The sequence below is a fragment of the Anopheles merus genome, chromosome 2R, assembly GCF_017562075.2.
Source record: "Anopheles merus strain MAF chromosome 2R, AmerM5.1, whole genome shotgun sequence".
NCBI classification, from domain to species: Eukaryota; Metazoa; Arthropoda; class Insecta; order Diptera; family Culicidae; genus Anopheles; species Anopheles merus.
In genome coordinates this window covers 40,221,624-40,240,119 of record NC_054082.1, presented here as the reverse complement: position 1 = coordinate 40,240,119, position 18,496 = coordinate 40,221,624, and the positions used below count along the sequence as shown (strand labels likewise).

Sequence of the window (18,496 nt, the reverse complement as noted above, 5' to 3'; positions counted from 1 at the left end):
GTACAAAGTTTAGCCAATTTTTTTTACAAATCACATATTAATTCGTAAAATACGGAGTTCTTACTGTAAAAAAATCAAAATCCACTTATATCGCCGCTAGAATACTCTGGGAAAATGTTACCAACTACGCATATCCATCCATCAATATTAAATTTAGGTTTTACATGAGCAATATGAGTTTTCCATATTTATACTTCAGAAGGAGCATAACAATTCTGCCCATAGGCTCGTTCTTTGATCTCATTTATGAGTAACTTTGATGCTGAATGATCAGTTCACTCCTCGCAACAAACAGCATCTAAGAATACATTTTCTGTGCAACATACAACCTTGCAAGCAATAGGCAAAAGGGGGAACTTTTCTCATAACTTTATCAAACAATTGTAGTAAGCCTGTCCGCTTCTTCGCAACGATTATAATCCGTGCGCAATAAAAACGTCAAAATTACACACGAAAGTTGATAAATGTTACCAACTTCTATATCTTATTCTGCTCGATTTCCAAACACAAGGGTGTATGCCGAGCAAAGAAAACAAAAAAACGAAAAGTTCACCACACGACACCATCACCGAGGCGATTGTGTTTGTAAAAAGAGCTTCCACATATTCATATACGAATGTGTCGCAAACTTTGCGCAGTACAAAACGCGATACAATCACACAGCGTGCCCAGAGTGTGTGGCGTATAGAGGGAAGGATGCTCATTTTTTACTCGTCTCTTCTCATGCGCTAGGGTGACGAGTGGCCGGAAGCTGTGGCCCTCAGTAGGAGCGAGTGTGTGTGTATGTGAGAGTGTGCAATCATAACGAACAATTTATTACCTTCATCTCCGATATTACATTTCACGTTTACGGCTCGAGTGGGTGAGCGGCACTGTTTGTGTGCGCCAAAGTTCGCCCCTTGCAAGCGATCCTTGCCCTTATTTGTGTGGTATGGTTCAATGCTCAATTGAATGTGAACGAATGTGTTTTATCGGTGGTTGCTTTTTCTTCTCTCCGACCTTGTTGACATGGAAGGGAAACCAAAAGTCAATGGTAGAAGATGGAACATGGAATCGAAGCACAAATGGGTCACACACAAAGCTTAGGCAACACGGTAGCAAAACACAAAAACAAAACAGAAAAAACAAGAGAGAAAAACACACACGAATCAAACCTACACTAAACTATCGAAATGGACGACCAGGCGCAAAATCAATTCCCTCATTGCTGCACGTGGTACAAGGGACACCCGGGGAGGCGGGATGGGTGGTCCCGCTTCGCAGGATTAAACCGTCGTACAGCCGTTGTACGAGACGAACTCAATGCTGGGGTGAAGTGAGTCCTCCAGCCAAACGGTCGCCAGGCTTAAGGGAAGGGACGAACATTGTCAATAAAATACCATGTGTTCAATCGCTTCCGATCGATCGTAATGAATATCGTCGATGAGTTTGTCGTTGCGTTGCTGTCGCCGGTGGATTGTGGTAAGCCGCAGCCATCGTGGTCGGGTGTGTCGGGTTTATTAACGTTTCTTTCCCATTTTTTGTGAGTGTGTACATGTTCCAGCTCAATTTAAAGCTCTCCAACATTACTTTAACCTAGTGCGATATTATACACCCGGCTGGTAATGGTGCTGGCATGTTTTAATGTTTGACTTTAGACGAACGCCAGAAGGCACGTACACCGACGCGTGAGATGATGCAAAAGTGTACGCAATGGAACGCTTTGACCGCTGTTGTTACCTCCTGCTGCTGTTTCTGGATTGGAGCAGAAGAAACACAGCATCCGTCTTATCGGCGGTCTGCATTGACAACTTTATTAAACACGCTTTTGTTGCCTTGTCCTCCCCGGTGAGCTACAAAAAAAAAGCTTCAGCTACAAAAGGCAAAAAGCTTCAAACGTCTCTCCTGCGCAACGGAACTGCTCACGTAACGGGCAAGTTCTGTCATAAAGCGACCAAGATGGGAAAGATTTTTTAGCGTCACAATCACTTTTTTACAAGCAGAACATCGTTTCGCTTGGCCTTGGACACTTTATTTAAAGCTCTACCGGTGAAATGTGAAACCGGGTGCTGCTTTTGCTGCTGTTGCTGAAAACGATGTGTTGAATAGTAAAAACGACTCGCGAGGAAGCTGCGTCATTAAGTATGCAACGCGGTGCCGCACGTTGGACCGGGGGCAAACTGACTGTCCGCCCGGCAATAATCGAAAACCATCCCGACCGCGTGACGACTCGCCGTCATCTAACGCTGGTTGTGGGCGCACTTGATGGGCTGCGTAGCGTAGAGCATAATGAGGATGGAAGAGAATGCACTAATTATCTACAAAACCACGCTGGTTCGGTAGTGATGATCAAAGTTGAAGCATGGAAGGGAACGTGATTTTATTCTTCCCGTGTGCCCGTTGCCCACGTAGTTTTGAAATTTACTTTGGCACCTTGCGCGTCGGGATGAATTAACGAGAATGAGTCGAAGCTTGCGTTCGTTCGTTTCATGCTTTGTTCGGGATGAAATATACTTTTCCCATACAATATGATGCTATTTTGAATTCAGCTTTTCTACTCTGTTCTACCTGGAAAACGGAGGTGCGGAATGTATTTGTTCGTGGTATTTGGTTGCACAAGCACATTAAACTATTGGAACCTGTGGGGGTACCGTGTGGAAGCAGTGGAAAGCTATGCGTAGGTCCTTTCCGTGAAAGTGTTTTTGTAAATTTAAGAATGTGGCATACCGTTCGTAGAAATGGTCCGCTGCATAATGGTAACATTTAATTAGATTTTCTTTCGAAAAGCAAAATAGTTGTTGTTGCGGCTTTGTTTCGGCAAATTCAGGCCGGAAAGTGGTTCGGCTCGTTCATAAGCAGAATTGCGTTAACGTCTCTCTAACCTCGACTAAATAATGTAAGTCAGTTCTGCAGGACACAAAACAAAATAAAGATAAGTAACGGAACACACAAATGCTTACTGTAAAATCTCTAAAGACTCATACTAGTTTTGCCATTTAGTAGTTTAAATAAACAATAAAAATATACAAATTATCCATTCGTTGCTCCATTGCAAGGACATATTTTCCCGATGATTGATGGAAGGAGAAGTGACTCTTGTTCCTTATTCTCGTGACGATGTAGATAATTATTTTAATTATACAACGGAGACGACAATCAATTCAGCTCTTGGTGTGGGGCATTAGTGCACTACTACTAATATTTAACGTCCTTGCTACGGGGGGGGGGGACTAGAACTCACGACGGGCATGTTATTAAGCCGTGTGGGTTGACGACTGTACAACTGTAAACAACAAAAATATTGTATTATCGTGAATAGTTAGCAAAAGGATCCCCGATCTACAACCTTGGATCGCAAAGCACTAGGGAGTGAGCTCCCCTGAAGACAACGAAAACTGTTAAACACAATCACGATCAGTCTATTCCGTTCATTCGTTCGATTACTAAGTTGCTCTTGAAAATATGAGCCCATTTTCAATCCAATTCATTCTCATTTTCAGGTTCTCATTTCTAATCCAATACTAGCAGCTCTAACATTTGGCGACTGTCATGAGGAAACTGTTTCGCTACAGAAACTGTTGAATTCCTTCCAACATAATTGAGTTCAAATTACTATTTCAACGGGACAAGCTTTTCACGCACAACATAACATGGCATAATTTTGTTGCACAATGTTCGTTTCCCTACCTTTACAATTTTTTCCTTCAAAGTTATGAAAAAAATTAACCCACCTAAATGTGAAACGAAAAACTTTGATTAATTAAATCCCTCACTGGTGGTGTAGTAAGCAGCTTAATGAAAACTTTGCACAGAAGTTGTAAAACGCACGGTTCGAGTAACGCCGAGTAGCGGCAAGCGAAGGGTAACAAGTTTGGCTCCAGTTGTTGGTCACCCTTTGCAACAAACCCTGGCGAACGCGTAACGAGCTGCAATGAGAAAAAAGGATCAATTAAATATGCGTTAAATTTTGCAGCAGTTTCCCTTCCACAAAAAGTAATGAGCTTGGTGGTTGGGAAAGAATTTCATCATAGACCGTTTTTGGGTGCTGCTACTGCTGGGACCGGGATGAGGGGGAGAGGGGGGGATTGCTTTCCGTCGGTGCCGTTTGGTAGTATTTTAATATTTGTCCGGCACAAACATTTGCTATACCCGATCTTGCACACGTACTTGGAGCGGCACAGAATATGTGCCAAGGCGGGTCAGGGGAAAGAAAGGGAGGAAAAGGTCGAAAGGTTGCAAAAGGGAAAGGTCATGCCAAATCCGGGCAAAAATCTTTCATTAACTTTTGCGGGTAAGGAACCTGCCCGAAACGCTACACTCGCTAGTAGGCTTTGCCGGTTGGTAAATTCGTTCAGTGTAGTGCTTGTGCTTTAGCAAAGCCTATTTTGTCTAGTTTATCCTTTAAAGGGAGATGTTATCTCGCCCATTCTCTCTCTCTCTCTCTCTCTCTCTCTCTCTCTCTATTTCACTCTCACAGTCGCTGTTTCTACAAAGTGCTGCCAATATCGTGAGGTGTGTCCTAGGAGCTTTTTGTTCTATTTTTACGCTACGCTCCGTTCCAATATCCACTAGGTTGCGTTTGTAAAGATGGGGGAAAGGCGATTAACTTTCACCGTGCGTGCGGGGCGTAAAGTGTAGTAACGCAGGACAAGGCAAACTTCTTGGTAGCCAGGGTGAATGACATGATTATGGCATTGTTAGGTGCCCTGGCTGGACTGGCGGAGTGTGCAGTGTTGTGTTTTCCTTTCGGTTTGTTGTTGGGTCCGATTAAAGGTTGCTAACAACCCGGGACCGTGTTTCACACGTCGAATAACACTGACCGAGCGTGTTAGCGCTTTCCATTAGGTGACACAACACTGCACAAAACGAATGGCAACCCGTTTTGGATCTAAACAAACTACCACGGCATAGGTAAAGTGTGTTTAATTTGGATTTTCCTTTGTTTGGCTCCCCCTTTTGTCCCTGAGAGATGTTTGCTTATTTTTGGTCGGTTTTGTTGCATTATGGAATCAAATGGAAAGGCAAAGAAAGTGTAGCTAAATCTGTTTGCGTCTCAAATAAAAATCCCCTAGAATCCCGGAATAAAAACATTCCGTGGTTCCATCTTGTTTGCGAGCTTTTGTTTCTCGTGAGGATCCGTTGCAGTGTGTCCTTGTTTGTATGGTTTAACGTCCATGAAATGTAATACTCTGCCAACCCTTTTTCGGTTATCATTTCCATGCGACTGCGTATTTCCTATTTTTAGTACAGATTTTTTGTTCGCAATTTCGCGTGGCCTCATAAAAATGAAAGCCACGTGGCTACTTGTAATGGTTTTAGCTCTTTGATGGTTTTTGGTACTTAGGATAAGAGAAAATAAAAGCTTTGTTGAGTCTGAATGCAAAACCCAAGATAACAGATTTAGTTTATTTAGTGAATGGTGATGTTATTACAGACTTTAGAATAGAGACCAAATATGTTTCTATCATAAAACAATGATAATAAACTAGAACTATATAACCTAGAAGAGAACAAATTAATAAATTTACACGAAATTTCATGGTGCTGTGCTAGTCAATTGCTAATCTTTGCTGTCTTCACTCCGTGCAGGTGTCCAGGTGGCACTTTCACCATCGTTTAGTTGCATCATGGCATACTTCGTTTTCTAGGAATGAAACTGTTTCAATGTTTGCTTCAACCTTCCCTTATACGAGCTTGCCTTCCCCGAATTACCATGCTGTGCGTTACCAACGCTTCTTGTCCTTGTGGAGTAGGATACGCCCATGTTGTTTGAAGCGCTTCGTTCTCGGTTTTGTGAAATGAACGTTCATGGACATTATTTGATGATCAATGAATGTTATGTATTTAAATGAAAGCATACAGATTTTTTAGATGTTATTCTTGTATTTTTTTTTAAATATTGAGTAAATTCTTAGAAGGTATATACTACTATAATGACTATCTAGCTCTTATCTATTTGGTGTTCCCATGTTAGTTTTGTTCAACCATAATATCCCCGAAAATAAAATTTCCTCCAAACTAAAACCTTCTATTTGCACTGCTTTCTGAAAACCTCGATTTATGTCCGTGTCCGAAACGATCCTTGACGAGCCAAAAATTTTCATTTCATTTTCTCATCATTGTACCTAGATGTCACGAAGGCTGTCCTACTGATCGGGACATTTCAGATGGATCTATAATTGATTGAAACGATCCTTGAGGGAGTTTGATTTCACTCAACAATAGGCTCAATCCCTTGTAGGATGGCGATGGGAAGGAGTGCCGGTGCCATATAACATTTATATTGACAATTTGAAGACGGATTCTCATCGAGCAGGGACGTCCGATTGTGTTTTGCTCTCCCTTCATCTCGACAAGGGTACTTCACACCAACTTCACGCATTAAATCTGTCCTTGCGTGTGTGTGTGTGTGTGTGTGTGTGGGGGGGGGGGGGGGGAGATCTATTTCAATCACAATGTACCGAGTAGAAACAAATGTGAAATAAAATGAATGAAATAGTTGAAGTGTATTTGATCTTAACACATTGATTGGTTTTCACAATTTCAATCTAGCAAGGATTTAAAATAAAAACAATAGTATTCAATATTTTGAGTTCCACTTGTATAAGGTAAGTGGGCTAGTGTTTCCAACGTGTCTTACCCACATTTCCAACGCTGCAGCAGTAGGGACGGTATAAAATTTAATAAAATCTGTCATGTCACACACTTCCGTCTCGTCTGATCCCAACAGCACTTTAAATCGTCTCGAAACCATTAGACACCGCTTCCGGATGAACCTTCTCTTCCACTTTGCTGTACGATTGTGCTAGATAAAACCCGCTATAACGGCTATCGATTGATTTTTATTTTCTATTTTGCGTCTACCATCCATCGGTTTTCTTGTTGCGCGCGAATGGTTCGTTTTGCTTCGGCTCGTTGCAACGTGTACCCTGGGAGCTTTAGCAAAGTGCACCATTGTATTCTGTCACAATCAACAGGATGGAGAAATGTGCACTAGAAGCGCGAAAGGTTGTTTGCTGAACTTTACAATTACTCTTCAATTACTCTGATGGCGTAAAAAGTTTCCATTACATATTAGAAGAGTCGTTTGCAATTAGTGCTGTAAGGTTTTCGTCTTATATAATGGACAAAATCATTTGGAACGTATACTACAAAACAGTAATTTGGCGAATTCTTTACATTTCATCTGATCCAATCTAATGCCAACAGACCTACACCATTATAGCAAAATCAACCAACACAAATCGAGCATCCAGCGGTGCACCAAACAAGGAAATGGTAATCACCATCCTGCCCATGCAAACAAAGCTGACCCATTTTATCCTTCTGTTGGCGTAATCGCTCCGTTTGAAATGGAGCCACTTGTCTGAGACAGTGTGTCTGAGACACGGCAAGCCAACAACGCACCACGCACGAAACTGGCTCATAAAAGCCCCGAGAAAAACGCCGAACCAATCAAACGTGACCCCGTCCATACAAATCAACCCAATACGCAGTGTCACTGCAGTGTCACAGCGTGTCATCCGACACCCGACCAGTCTGCTTTTGGGGGCCGGAGCGTCCGGAATGGTTGGATCAAGCTCGGCGTTGGATCAAGATGGCCCGAAGGTGTCGGATGGGATTGAAATTCAAATCACTTTCCTTTGGCACCACGGTGGTCCGGGGTAGGGTAACGTGACCGGTGGGAAAGCTGACACACACGCGTGCGCCTCATTGCTTCGAGAGGTTGGCCGTTGGCGAAGGATGATTTACAAGTTGATTGGAATGTGACGTTGGTCTGAATGGGTGCTACGTAATTCGGATTTGGCACGGATATGTCAGCATGTGGCAGTTTGCAGCTTGCGTGTGTGCGATCGGAGGGGACGTTTTTCTTCTAGTCTCCCACGTTCGGTCGCCCAATGTGAGCGATGCTATGTTTGCTGTACGGGCATGCCAGTCCGGCAGTGTTTTTGTTTTGCGATGGAACCGTTTTATGGATCCACCAGTCGGGTGTCGGTTACGGACTTATTGTAGTAAAATTTGTTCCGAACCATGGCCATGTGCCGTGACGGTTCGTCTGTACCGTAACTTCTCAGCAAAAGTTTGGCGATTGAGATGAAAACATAAAATAGGAATGTACACGGATTGCTTAAGGAACTAGAAAACAGGGATGGGGCCTATGATGCGAAATAGATCCATCACTGGCAGCCGTGGTTTAGTACGGTAAATTGATGTTTGTTTTGACGGACACTTTTCCTTTTTCCTGCATGACACTACGATCCATGTCTTCATATAAGCTTTAGGTACGCTTAGGAGTCTTTTTGAACCAAGAAACTGATGAGAAACGATGTACGGAAGACGTTGCAGGAGCCAGTCAGTGTCTATGAATGAATTTGAATTTTTATTATATTTTTCCTGTTTTCTAGTTTATTTTGAGCGGGTTTACAAAAGATAGATCATTTTCAAAGCGTACCGGTACTAAGGAAATGGACTGTCGACATGCAAAAAAAAAACGAAAATTCCTGATAAACGATACATTTACCATGAAACAGCTGAGGTATTTACCAAATTGATTTTTATTACACAGATAATGCGTTTTTTAGTAGAAACGATGCAAAAATGCTCAAAATAAATTGAAGTAAATTCCAACATTTTTTCGTCTAACACAAATCTTGTTTGTTACCCTTTTTTTGCCACCAACTGCCGGAATACCCTTTCCGGGCAGGCGGCACCATAGGCGATGGGATTAAACCAGTTGATTGTACTATGCAAATGACTCACACCCCAATTTTCCCAATTTTTCATCCTCTCGCATCATTTCTCTCCTGGCGCACGATATCCCGAACCGCTTCGGATGGAGGCGCACTGGTGAGCGCTCGTGACCAGAATTGACCATTTTCCGGCAAAACCGGCATATTTTACGTTCCGCGTCCCTGCCAAATTGAAGAGATTTGTATCCGCCGGATATCAGTCATCGTTCATTGAAAATCGAAACCGAAACCGGGATGTTCTGCCGGCCAACCGGATCGTTGGTATGGGGTATCCCATCCCCCCGTTTTGTTCCCATCCCTTCGTTCGTCCCCGGAAGTGGAATTGAGCTGAGGATTTGTAAACATTTGCAAATTAGATTGAATGTTCAAAATAGGGTACTAATTTATCATGTGTTGTCAGTAGTGGGCTTTGTGTGTGTGTGTGTGTGTGTGTGTGTGTGTGTGTGTGTGTGTGTTTGAGTGCGTTGTCCATAAAGAAAAACGCTTTCGAATAGCATTCTGCGTGGGAATATGATGTTACGCTGGGTGACCCATCACAGGCACGGCATGGTTCCGATGTTCTAGTCATGTCAAAGGATTGCGCAAACTACACACGAAACGACATCATTAGGACGATCTGTTCACTGGCAACGGGCGGTACGGGCGATGGGCGGGGTTGATACAAGGGGTTTTCTATTGCCTTTAAAATACAGAAATATTTGATAGATTGGCGCTTTTTCTGTAACGGCTGGGATGCCTTTCGACACACACACACACGCACAAATCAAACAACCACTTTACCGTACGGCACCTGTCGAAACATCGGGACAACCGAACATGGACAAAATCCTTTAATCAAACAGCAGCGAAACGGTTCCGTTTTGATGCGCCCTTCGACGCCCGCTTTCGGCCGTCCCGGGGTCTCGGGAAGCACATGTGGGCCTCGCGCACGCACAAAGTCATCCAATGGCTTGCGAATTGCGCACCGTCTGGCAATCAAACTGGTTCACTTCGGTGCGCAGTGGGGGAACGAAGTTGTTAATTTTCCGCCCCGGCAGTGCACCGGTGTGCCGGTGGAGAGTGTGAATGTTTGCGCACAGGGCAAATGGATTTATAGCTTCAGTCGCCTGTGACGTGCACGTGCGTACAGATATTTACACTCGCGGCGCAAGGTGTCTACGGGATAAATCGTGTGCCTACTTTGATCATATCGCGTAGCGTACGGCGTACGAGTGGCGTACGAACGTAAAAGAAACTGCCTAAATCAAGTCATCAAAATGTGGTATACAAATGGCTGTTGCTTAATGGTACATTGGGGAAAGAAATTATTACAATTTATTTGTCGTACCCGAACGTTTGGAGCGTCACAAAACGGGCGCCGCATGGTGTCGTTGCAAAGGGCGGGGAAGGAGGAATGGAGACGCCAAGAAGAAATTAATAAAGCCTAACGGTCGCCTGTTTATTGCCTATGTTTTTATGTGCGTGAGACTTTTACCCGAGCCCATGGCACGGGGAAGGCTTTAGCCTTTATTGCGGAATGATTTGCTATGAATATTTTATTTCGGTTCATTAAAATCCCTTGAGCGTGCATTTTATAGATTCTTAGAAGAATGCCTGTTTGGGAATGTTTCTCATTTGCCTTAAATAGGTTTCAATTACAGATGGGGAGTCTAAGTGATGTGTTAACAATTTACAAAAAAAAGTTGTATATTTTTCGCAATTAAATACTTTCATTTATAATTTAAAACAAACATTATTCATTTTCTGTTGTTTTCATTTACCAATGGAATGTTTTAACTTTGAAAAAACATACTTACTATTATGACCTTAATGCGGAAGGCATCCATCGACCTGTCTTACAGGGTTTCCAGTCCAATAAACAACTGTCCACTTGTTTATAACAATAGTCGTTTTGAATAGAAACCGCTGTCTACCACTTGCTCACACGCCAGATGGTGTAAGCTACTCTGTCCAATTCAATAACACAATTTTCGCCTTCGATTGCACAACGGTCGGATTCGGCACGGTTTCTTGTGGTTGTTGTATAATTAACAAAATTAATGTTTTGATTTATTGAAATGTATGGTTTACACTGCATATTGCTTGAATAAAAGAAACGTGTTTGAAAATGGTTGGTTTTTGCAAAATTTGTCCCAACAAAACAAACTGTGCCGAATTTGACAGTTGCTAATCGAAGGCGAAAATTGTGTTATTAAATTGGACAGAGTAGCTTACACCATCTGACGTGTGAGCAAGTGGTAGACAGCGGTGTCTATACAAAACGACTATTGTTATAAACAAGTGAACAGTTGTTTTATATGCTGGTAAACCCTGTAATCAATCTGAGCATTCATGAAAGGTATAAAATGGGCAACAGGAGACGATCGAGCCGCTTTCAAGCAACAATCAACGAATCATTAATTTGATGACTTGTTTACAGTAACACAACTGGTTGGCAAATAATTTACACCCCCATTGATTTGAATTCATATCACATACAATAAGTATTAAAGTATTACTATAAGTATTAATTAGTTCATTAATAATTAACAACTCACAAATTAGTATAAGTTAAAAGGAGAAATTCCTATACAAATTGTTCACATCAATGTAGATTGTTCACATAATGTTGTAGATGCGATACAAGCAAGCAAATAATTTGAAGTGTTCTATTCATGGAAAATAGATTGTTACATCATGTGACAGTGAAGAACCTAATGAAGGCACAAGCCAAAACAACTTGCAGAGAGCAAAACTTTGGCAACTTAAAAAAACTTTAAAATAGATTTAATTCCAGTTAAGCGTCCTACCAGATGCTAGTTTTCTCTAGGAACGCAAAGTTTTTTTTTTTCTTTTCTTTAAGTAACGGTTCATGTCAACCCCTGTTAGTTAGTCACGTGCGACTGGTAAGAAACTCCAAACAAAAAACAATCTAAAGATAGTGTTCGCTTCGCTTGGTGCGAACCTTACATTTATGACGCGCCAATTCCAACTCCTCCCACTCTCGGTGACGCTGTTTGGAATGCACGCTGGCTTACGTTTAATAAGCATTAAGCAAACGAGCTTAGGGCGTCAGCTGTCGGAAGGGATAATGCAGTTCACCGGCGTATATTCTTGTGCATGTTTGGCCGCGTGGCTTTGTACACAAAGCTGCCTTCGGTGTAGTGTTCCAAGCAGTTCACAGACTATGCTTATGCTTACGCTGGTTTGGGCGTAGCAGACGATGCGTTTCTCCGAACGAATGTGTCAAGCTGGGGCCAAATCCTTCTACGGTACTAACATAAGCCTGCTTAAGATAGCTTCATTTTGACTCTATGGCATATTACACTCAGAGGCACAGGCATATTACATTCGTATGAAGGGTTAAGGATATAATATTAGATTTTAGGCCATTTCGAAGCGCTTTCGGCTCCAAACTCCTGTACCTCGAGGCACGATTTCAAGTAAATGTGTAGCAGAATATCCGAGCGCTAATTAATGCTGGTTAATGCATTCTTTCTTGCATTATTGAACTAGCTTGTGCTGATATATATCATTCATTGCACCATAGTTATTTTGAAGGAAGTTTAACATTTTATAAAAAAATACACTTATTTTCGATAGTGTAATGTTTCATTGCAAATGATCAGATAGTCGTTGGATGTAAACTTTAGTAAACTACAAAAAGAAAGTAGTGAAACTATTGTATTAAAAAATATATTTTTTATTCATTTCAACGCAACTAGCTGTCATGGATCTGTTGCTTTTTAAAAATCATATCATATCATCACAATTTGTTTGTTCCAAATAACGTCGATTTTGTTCTGCGACACATCAACTTTTGGTGAACTTTTATGTGTTGCATTTACGACTCCTTTTCGCTCAATGTTGAAAGGAGCAGTACGTCCACCCCACCAGGTTAGTGGAAAGCAAATTATCATATAAATAACCAACGCTCGCTGACACCGGACTAAATGGAACGGAACGAAAGCTTACACTTACGAAAACAAGGTCGGTGCACGTGTCGGGAAATCCAATGGACGGCAGCAGCAGTTCAGGCAGATCGTATTGCAGTCGCTGTTCGACGAATGGATGCTTTTATTTTCCCTACTTTTGCATTGCAACATTAAAACCTTGCTGGTTTTTTGTGCATAGCACTGCTCGGTGCATTCCAATGACATGCGAAGAATGCTGCTAGGATACTAGTGTGGCATGCTCCCCTTCTGTCCAGATTGTGCCACCGATGACGTGAAAGGAAATTTTATTACTCGATCCTTTGAACTGCCATTCTGCCAGTGGACCGATTCCGTGTGCAACGGTCGGGCGCTAAGGTCGTTTTGCATAGCACTATGTCGTCGTGACATGTCGATGACAATGTTAACGGTCCTTATTTATGTTTCGCTTGTGCACAATACCCGCCTGCAAGTGGTTAAAGGTGCTTCGACACAGATGCAATAAATCAATGTGTTGCTGTAACAGAATAATTCAATCTAGCATTTTCTTATTTTCTTCAGCCCTGCACTATTGATCTCGCGATCGGAATCTGCACAGCTGGAGGGCTTGAAGCCATCGTACCACATATCCTTAAGCTGTCCGCGTTCAACATGTCTGCCTTTCGGTATTATCGAAATCTGAACGAAAGCTTCGCGGTGGAGGAACCGTCCCTGCCGGACGGGCTGGACGGTGTCAATCGAATACAGAAGTCAATTCGGCTGCTCTCGGGTGAGATGATTGCGGCCAGCGCTCCGTGGACCAGCCCGGCACCGGCCGGAACACCGCACGCGAAGGATGAAGTGAGCGTGGATGATTACGTGCCGTACGAGCAACGGCCCGAAACGTACATCGTGCCCGTCGTGTTTGCCCTCATCTTCATCGTCGGCATCGTGGGCAATGGGACGCTGGTGGTCATCTTCCTGCGACACCGCGCGATGCGCAACATTCCAAACACGTGAGTAACTGAGTAAGCGTTGATTTGTTGAAACTTTGTGTTGTAAGATTTGTGTACAGAAAGTGTTCAATGCTTTTTTTATAAAACAATTATTTCACTCGTTATTTAAATTTTCTTTTTTAATTTATTTCAATAAAAACAACTGATACAGCATAGTTGTCTAATGGAAAAAATGTTACAATATTAAAAAAAAAAACATTTTATATTAACCAATTCAGTGATTTGCCTAACAAAGACTCGGGCAGTGCTTTTGTTCTCTGTTTCGATTCAATCGTCGCTGTGCGTAAAAAAAACTGTGTGTTTTGTATTGCAACACTTCGAGCGAACGGATGAATAAAAAACATAAAAATTTATTCAGTACATTGAAGTTTCTAAATAATACTATCAGTAAAAGCTAAATACGGCGTATTACTTTTTTCATAACTAAAATACTGTGTTTCCACGAATTCCTAGTCCATCTCATTGTTAAATTTTCATCCTGACTGTCTTTTTATTCCTTTTTATACAGATAAAATTGAAGCGCTCTAGCTTTCACAATGCAACGATATAAATCATCTCGAAAAAGGCGGTAAAGTGTCATTTTTTCCACACATCCGCTCGGCTCGGAACTAGCTCGGCTCCAGTGTTAAAAGAGAAACAAGATTACCGCATAGTGGCTAACGCTGTGATAGCCCTTTGATCTTCAATTCCCTTTTCCCAACACCAACTAAGCAGCAAAAGCAATTGAATCAAACTGACACTGTAATCAATCATTTTAGCCACTTATAGTGCAGAAAGCACGACATGGTGTGCAAGGCTAGAGGTCCTTATTGCGTATAATGGCTAACATTTATATTTCAGCCCTTAAAAAGACACTTTCCGTTTCTGACGGCTTCTTCTTCGGCTAAAAATGGGTTGGCTAAACGGGCAACTAGACAGTGCTAAATATTAGTCGAGACTTGTTTTTTTTTTACTGGACTTTAGGATAGGACAGGAGCTCAGTCTGAATACTTTTATTCGTTTAGAAGAGACTATTGAATCAATACCGCTACATAATTTCGTCTTGGCTGGCATGGCCTCGTAAGGTTTTATCTCAGTTTATTTTTAATTGCACCGCCCCATTTGTTACTATTAAAAGTAACAGTCTCTCTTTACCATTAATTGTTTACTATTTATTGTTGCTGTTTAATTGGTAAAGTTTACTGGTGTGAAATAATTAACACTTCCAACCGAGCGTTTATAAGTATGCTTATTATTGTGCCTGGTTGATTTCAACGCAATTGCACGCCTCCTTCCCCAGTACACCAATGTACTTCCAATGCAATGTAATTATGAAATGTTCGATAAAAATAAGGCAGAAGCTGACTGCGATTGTTGACAGTGCCCATTATCGGGAGGCAATTAACGGATTTATGGCCAATCTAGATTCTATGAAGCAGACGAATTTCTCTGTTAAAGTATAATACGGCGATTTTCGAGTATAAAATACATAAACCTAACATGAGAGTGTCGTCGCAAACAAAAATTGACTCAGAAATACATGCATTTTGCATAAAATTCCGTTCCGTTGTTTCGAGCGTGTTATTACATTTGCGGAGCGGATTTTTCGGTCGAATGAGGCCAGCGACAGTTACAATCCAGAATTATTCCTTTAATGTAATAGAGCCTTCAAATTCTAATATGGTGAAGTAATGATATTTTATTTCAAAGAATAATGTTTTTTGTTGTTGTCAGTTTTGATTCGTAATGTTTAACACGATCATTATACAACAAAAAAATTGTACAAATTGTAACACACTATTAAACATCTCCATGTAACACTTGTTCAAATTATGGTTAAATATGTAATATGCGGTAAAGTGTCCAATGCCAACAAAACACTCCCTTCATTTTTCCTACCTGATTAAACTAAACCCTGTAATAGCTCTCTGTTTCTCCTCCGCACAACATACACAGTACACAGAAGCTAATCTGCACTTTACAGCTTGTTATGAGGAATGCTAATGCGATAAATCCATATGAAACAACCCCTTAGGCATATTAAGTATCCAATTTGTGCAAATTAGTTTCACTCAACGTGGAGCTGGTCCGGTTGTTGTACGGCTGTACAAATCCACTGCAGATTTTCTCTGTTTCTAGTTTTTGCACCATTTAAACCGTAGCTTTGTTTTGCAAATCATTCTTAGCCTGTTAGCATTTTTTCGAGCATGCACAGAACACAGAAAAACAACCTTTCAGTCCATCAGTGAACTAGCTACCTGCGTCACAGCAAAGCTTTTCGGGTGACTTTTGTTGTGATCAAAGCATTCCATCATTTCCTTCCTGTGGGATGGGGTGGGATTCGCACCGTTTCCATGGACGGTTCGCCTGTGCCAGAAGCAAAGCAAAAACAGTCGAAACTGCGAGGGAAAACATGGCTCCGGGACAGGTAATCATTTCCCTTAACACAATCACGATCACTACCACATGACCATTTTGGCTTTTCTATGGCTCCATTGTGCAAATTGTTTGAGGCGCTGACACAAAAAGAGATACTTCGCATTCCTGCAGCCCACAGAGTGGAGGAGTGAGTGATTGATTGCTGGGATGAAAATGCGTTTGCCGCACAAGGCCAAACCATGTGACTTGTGAAGGAAACACCGCTTTTTCCAGCACGCTCGTTCGCTCATTATCATCACCAGCAGTGGTAAGCTCGTGTGGTTGGAGCCATTCGCATAGTGTTCAGCTTCCATTCAAACCATTGTACATGGTAGAGTTATTTTTGTGGTGAAGAAAAATGGAGAAAACTTCCATGGTAAACACATGCACGACCGTTTCGCCCCGGTCCTTTTGACACCGGGAATCATTCAAGGAGCTTCGAACGGGTAATGATTACGAGTGTGAAGGGTTGCCCCCTACACGAAGCAGTATTAGTTTGTGAGCTTTGGCGGCACGTGATGTTATTCAGCTCTGTCTTCCCGCAGCGCGCTGAAGTGTGCGCAATTGATACGATTCACAACGTGACATGCAGAGCGGCAGGGAATGCTGTTTTTCTTCCATTTCTGGCCCCGTTTACTGGGTATGAGGCAGTATGCAGTCCTCTCCCATCTGTGCTCGTTCTGTGGCAGATCGGAAACTTAATCTTCGTCTCCGTGCTAAGGTCGTTGGATTGTATCTGCTTCTCACCGGAGCATCCCATATTTTGCCCTTTTTTGCATGATACGTGGTTGGGTTTGCTCGAAATGTAAGAACTAAATCTGCTTAATGCCAATCTTTCCCTTCGGGGAGGTTACCGTGTGCTGTGCGTATTGCGCTCTGGTGTAGTGTAAACAAAGTAAAGTGCCCTTAAGCACGCGTAATACGATTCGGGTGTGTGTGCCACACGGTATCATCGTGTGTATAATTTGGTCTGTTCGTTGGTTGCGATGGCAGTAACAGTGATAGACAGTAAGATGACTCAATGGTGCGATGTCTTGCAAAGAATGGAAATACGTTTCTCGGCGTGTTATTTCAAAGCTCGCTTAAACTCCGTTGAAAGGTATGAAAACATTAAATGTTTTTGCAACTGTAACTGTTTACTCGACGCACTATCTGAATATTAGTCGGAGGAAAGTCTTTAAAAATGTAATCTTGTAAGCTTTCTTACAGTAATTCATTAATAGCTATGATACTAATTAAACTAAACTGTATAAAATTAGTGATCAAAACAAACATTCAGGTGCTCCTTGAGTTAGTTACATATAGCTATACAAACGTTGTAAAGTAAAACTTTCAAAAAACTCCATAAAAATGATTCCTCACTGTAATGTTGCTGTACATTTAAAACTCGAGGAGGTTAAATCTCCTTGATTAATTTTTGATGATTCCGCACTGTTCAAATTTTAATTGAACGTGTTCAACTAATGGATGAGGAAGATCATATGGATGTTGGTTGAATTCCTAACCGCATTCCGTGTTCCACAAGGTGGAGGGAATGCCGTGGGTCAATCAATTGCCATCTGAAAAGTTTTGTAGATTTGAGCAAATGCCCAGATGCATTGTGTGCAAAAAGCACTTAAGATTGTCTACAGCCAAGCTACAAGCTACAGGTGGCCTTCTACTGACACGTACAATCATATGTAAGACTTCCCGATCATTTACCCGGCATCTTTCTTGACAATAATTTTACAGTGGGTGATCGCTGTAGATGTGCCCTAGACGAACGTTTATACATAGGAGTTTGAATTATTTGCTCCTTTGAAGATGTGCTTCAATGTTCTTTACATCTTCTTTACATCAAAATCCGCGTCAATTCAGTGTGTTGTTCTGTCAACATACAATGTGTGGTTGTATTCTTCAGATCAATTAATTTGCCATGCCCATTTAGAACCTTCACATTGCAGAAGACACGAAGCACATCCTCAATCATTGAATAAATGCAACATTATAAGATTTAGGCTCTTCAGAAATCCCTCTCTACTTTCTCGTAGGTTCTCTCTTACTCCAGCGTTGTTGCAAACTGAATAACAGCCTTACATCTTGTCCACTGCTAGTACAAACTTCTAAAACTATTTGACTACAGAACCATAATATCATGTCTTTGTTCAAAAAACTGTGTCTGCATTTACTTTACAATCCAATTGGGTGTGATTTTTCATCTGCAGCTACATATTCTCTCTCGCACTGGCCGATCTGCTGGTGATACTGATCTGCGTGCCGCTCGCTTCCCTGATCTACACGCTAGAATCCTGGCCATGGGGAGATGCGCTATGCCGGGTGTCCGAGTTTGCCGAGGAAATCTCAATCGGTGTGTCCGTGTTCACCCTCACTGCCCTGTCCGCCGATCGGTACTGTGCCATCGTAAATCCACTCCGAAAGTTACAGGTAATACGCTGCGCTTGAGGATTGAGTTGTTAAACCCACA

The 18,496-nt window shown here is 41.9% G+C and overlaps 1 protein-coding gene across 5 annotated transcripts in view; it reads left to right on the top strand.

Moving 5' to 3' along the window:
• The window catches only part of LOC121589712 (neuropeptide CCHamide-2 receptor-like), a 36,757-nt gene that overhangs the window by 10,535 nt on the left and 7,726 nt on the right, over positions 1–18,496 (top strand). For all 5 annotated transcript variants that reach the window (XM_041908813.1, XM_041908808.1, XM_041908809.1 and 2 more), the window contains exons 3-4: positions 13,202–13,635; positions 18,237–18,456. In XM_041908813.1, the coding sequence (XP_041764747.1) occupies positions 13,292–13,635; positions 18,237–18,456 (564 nt within the window). In that variant the 5' untranslated portion in view covers positions 13,202–13,291. The remainder of the gene's footprint in view (positions 1–13,201; positions 13,636–18,236; positions 18,457–18,496) is intronic.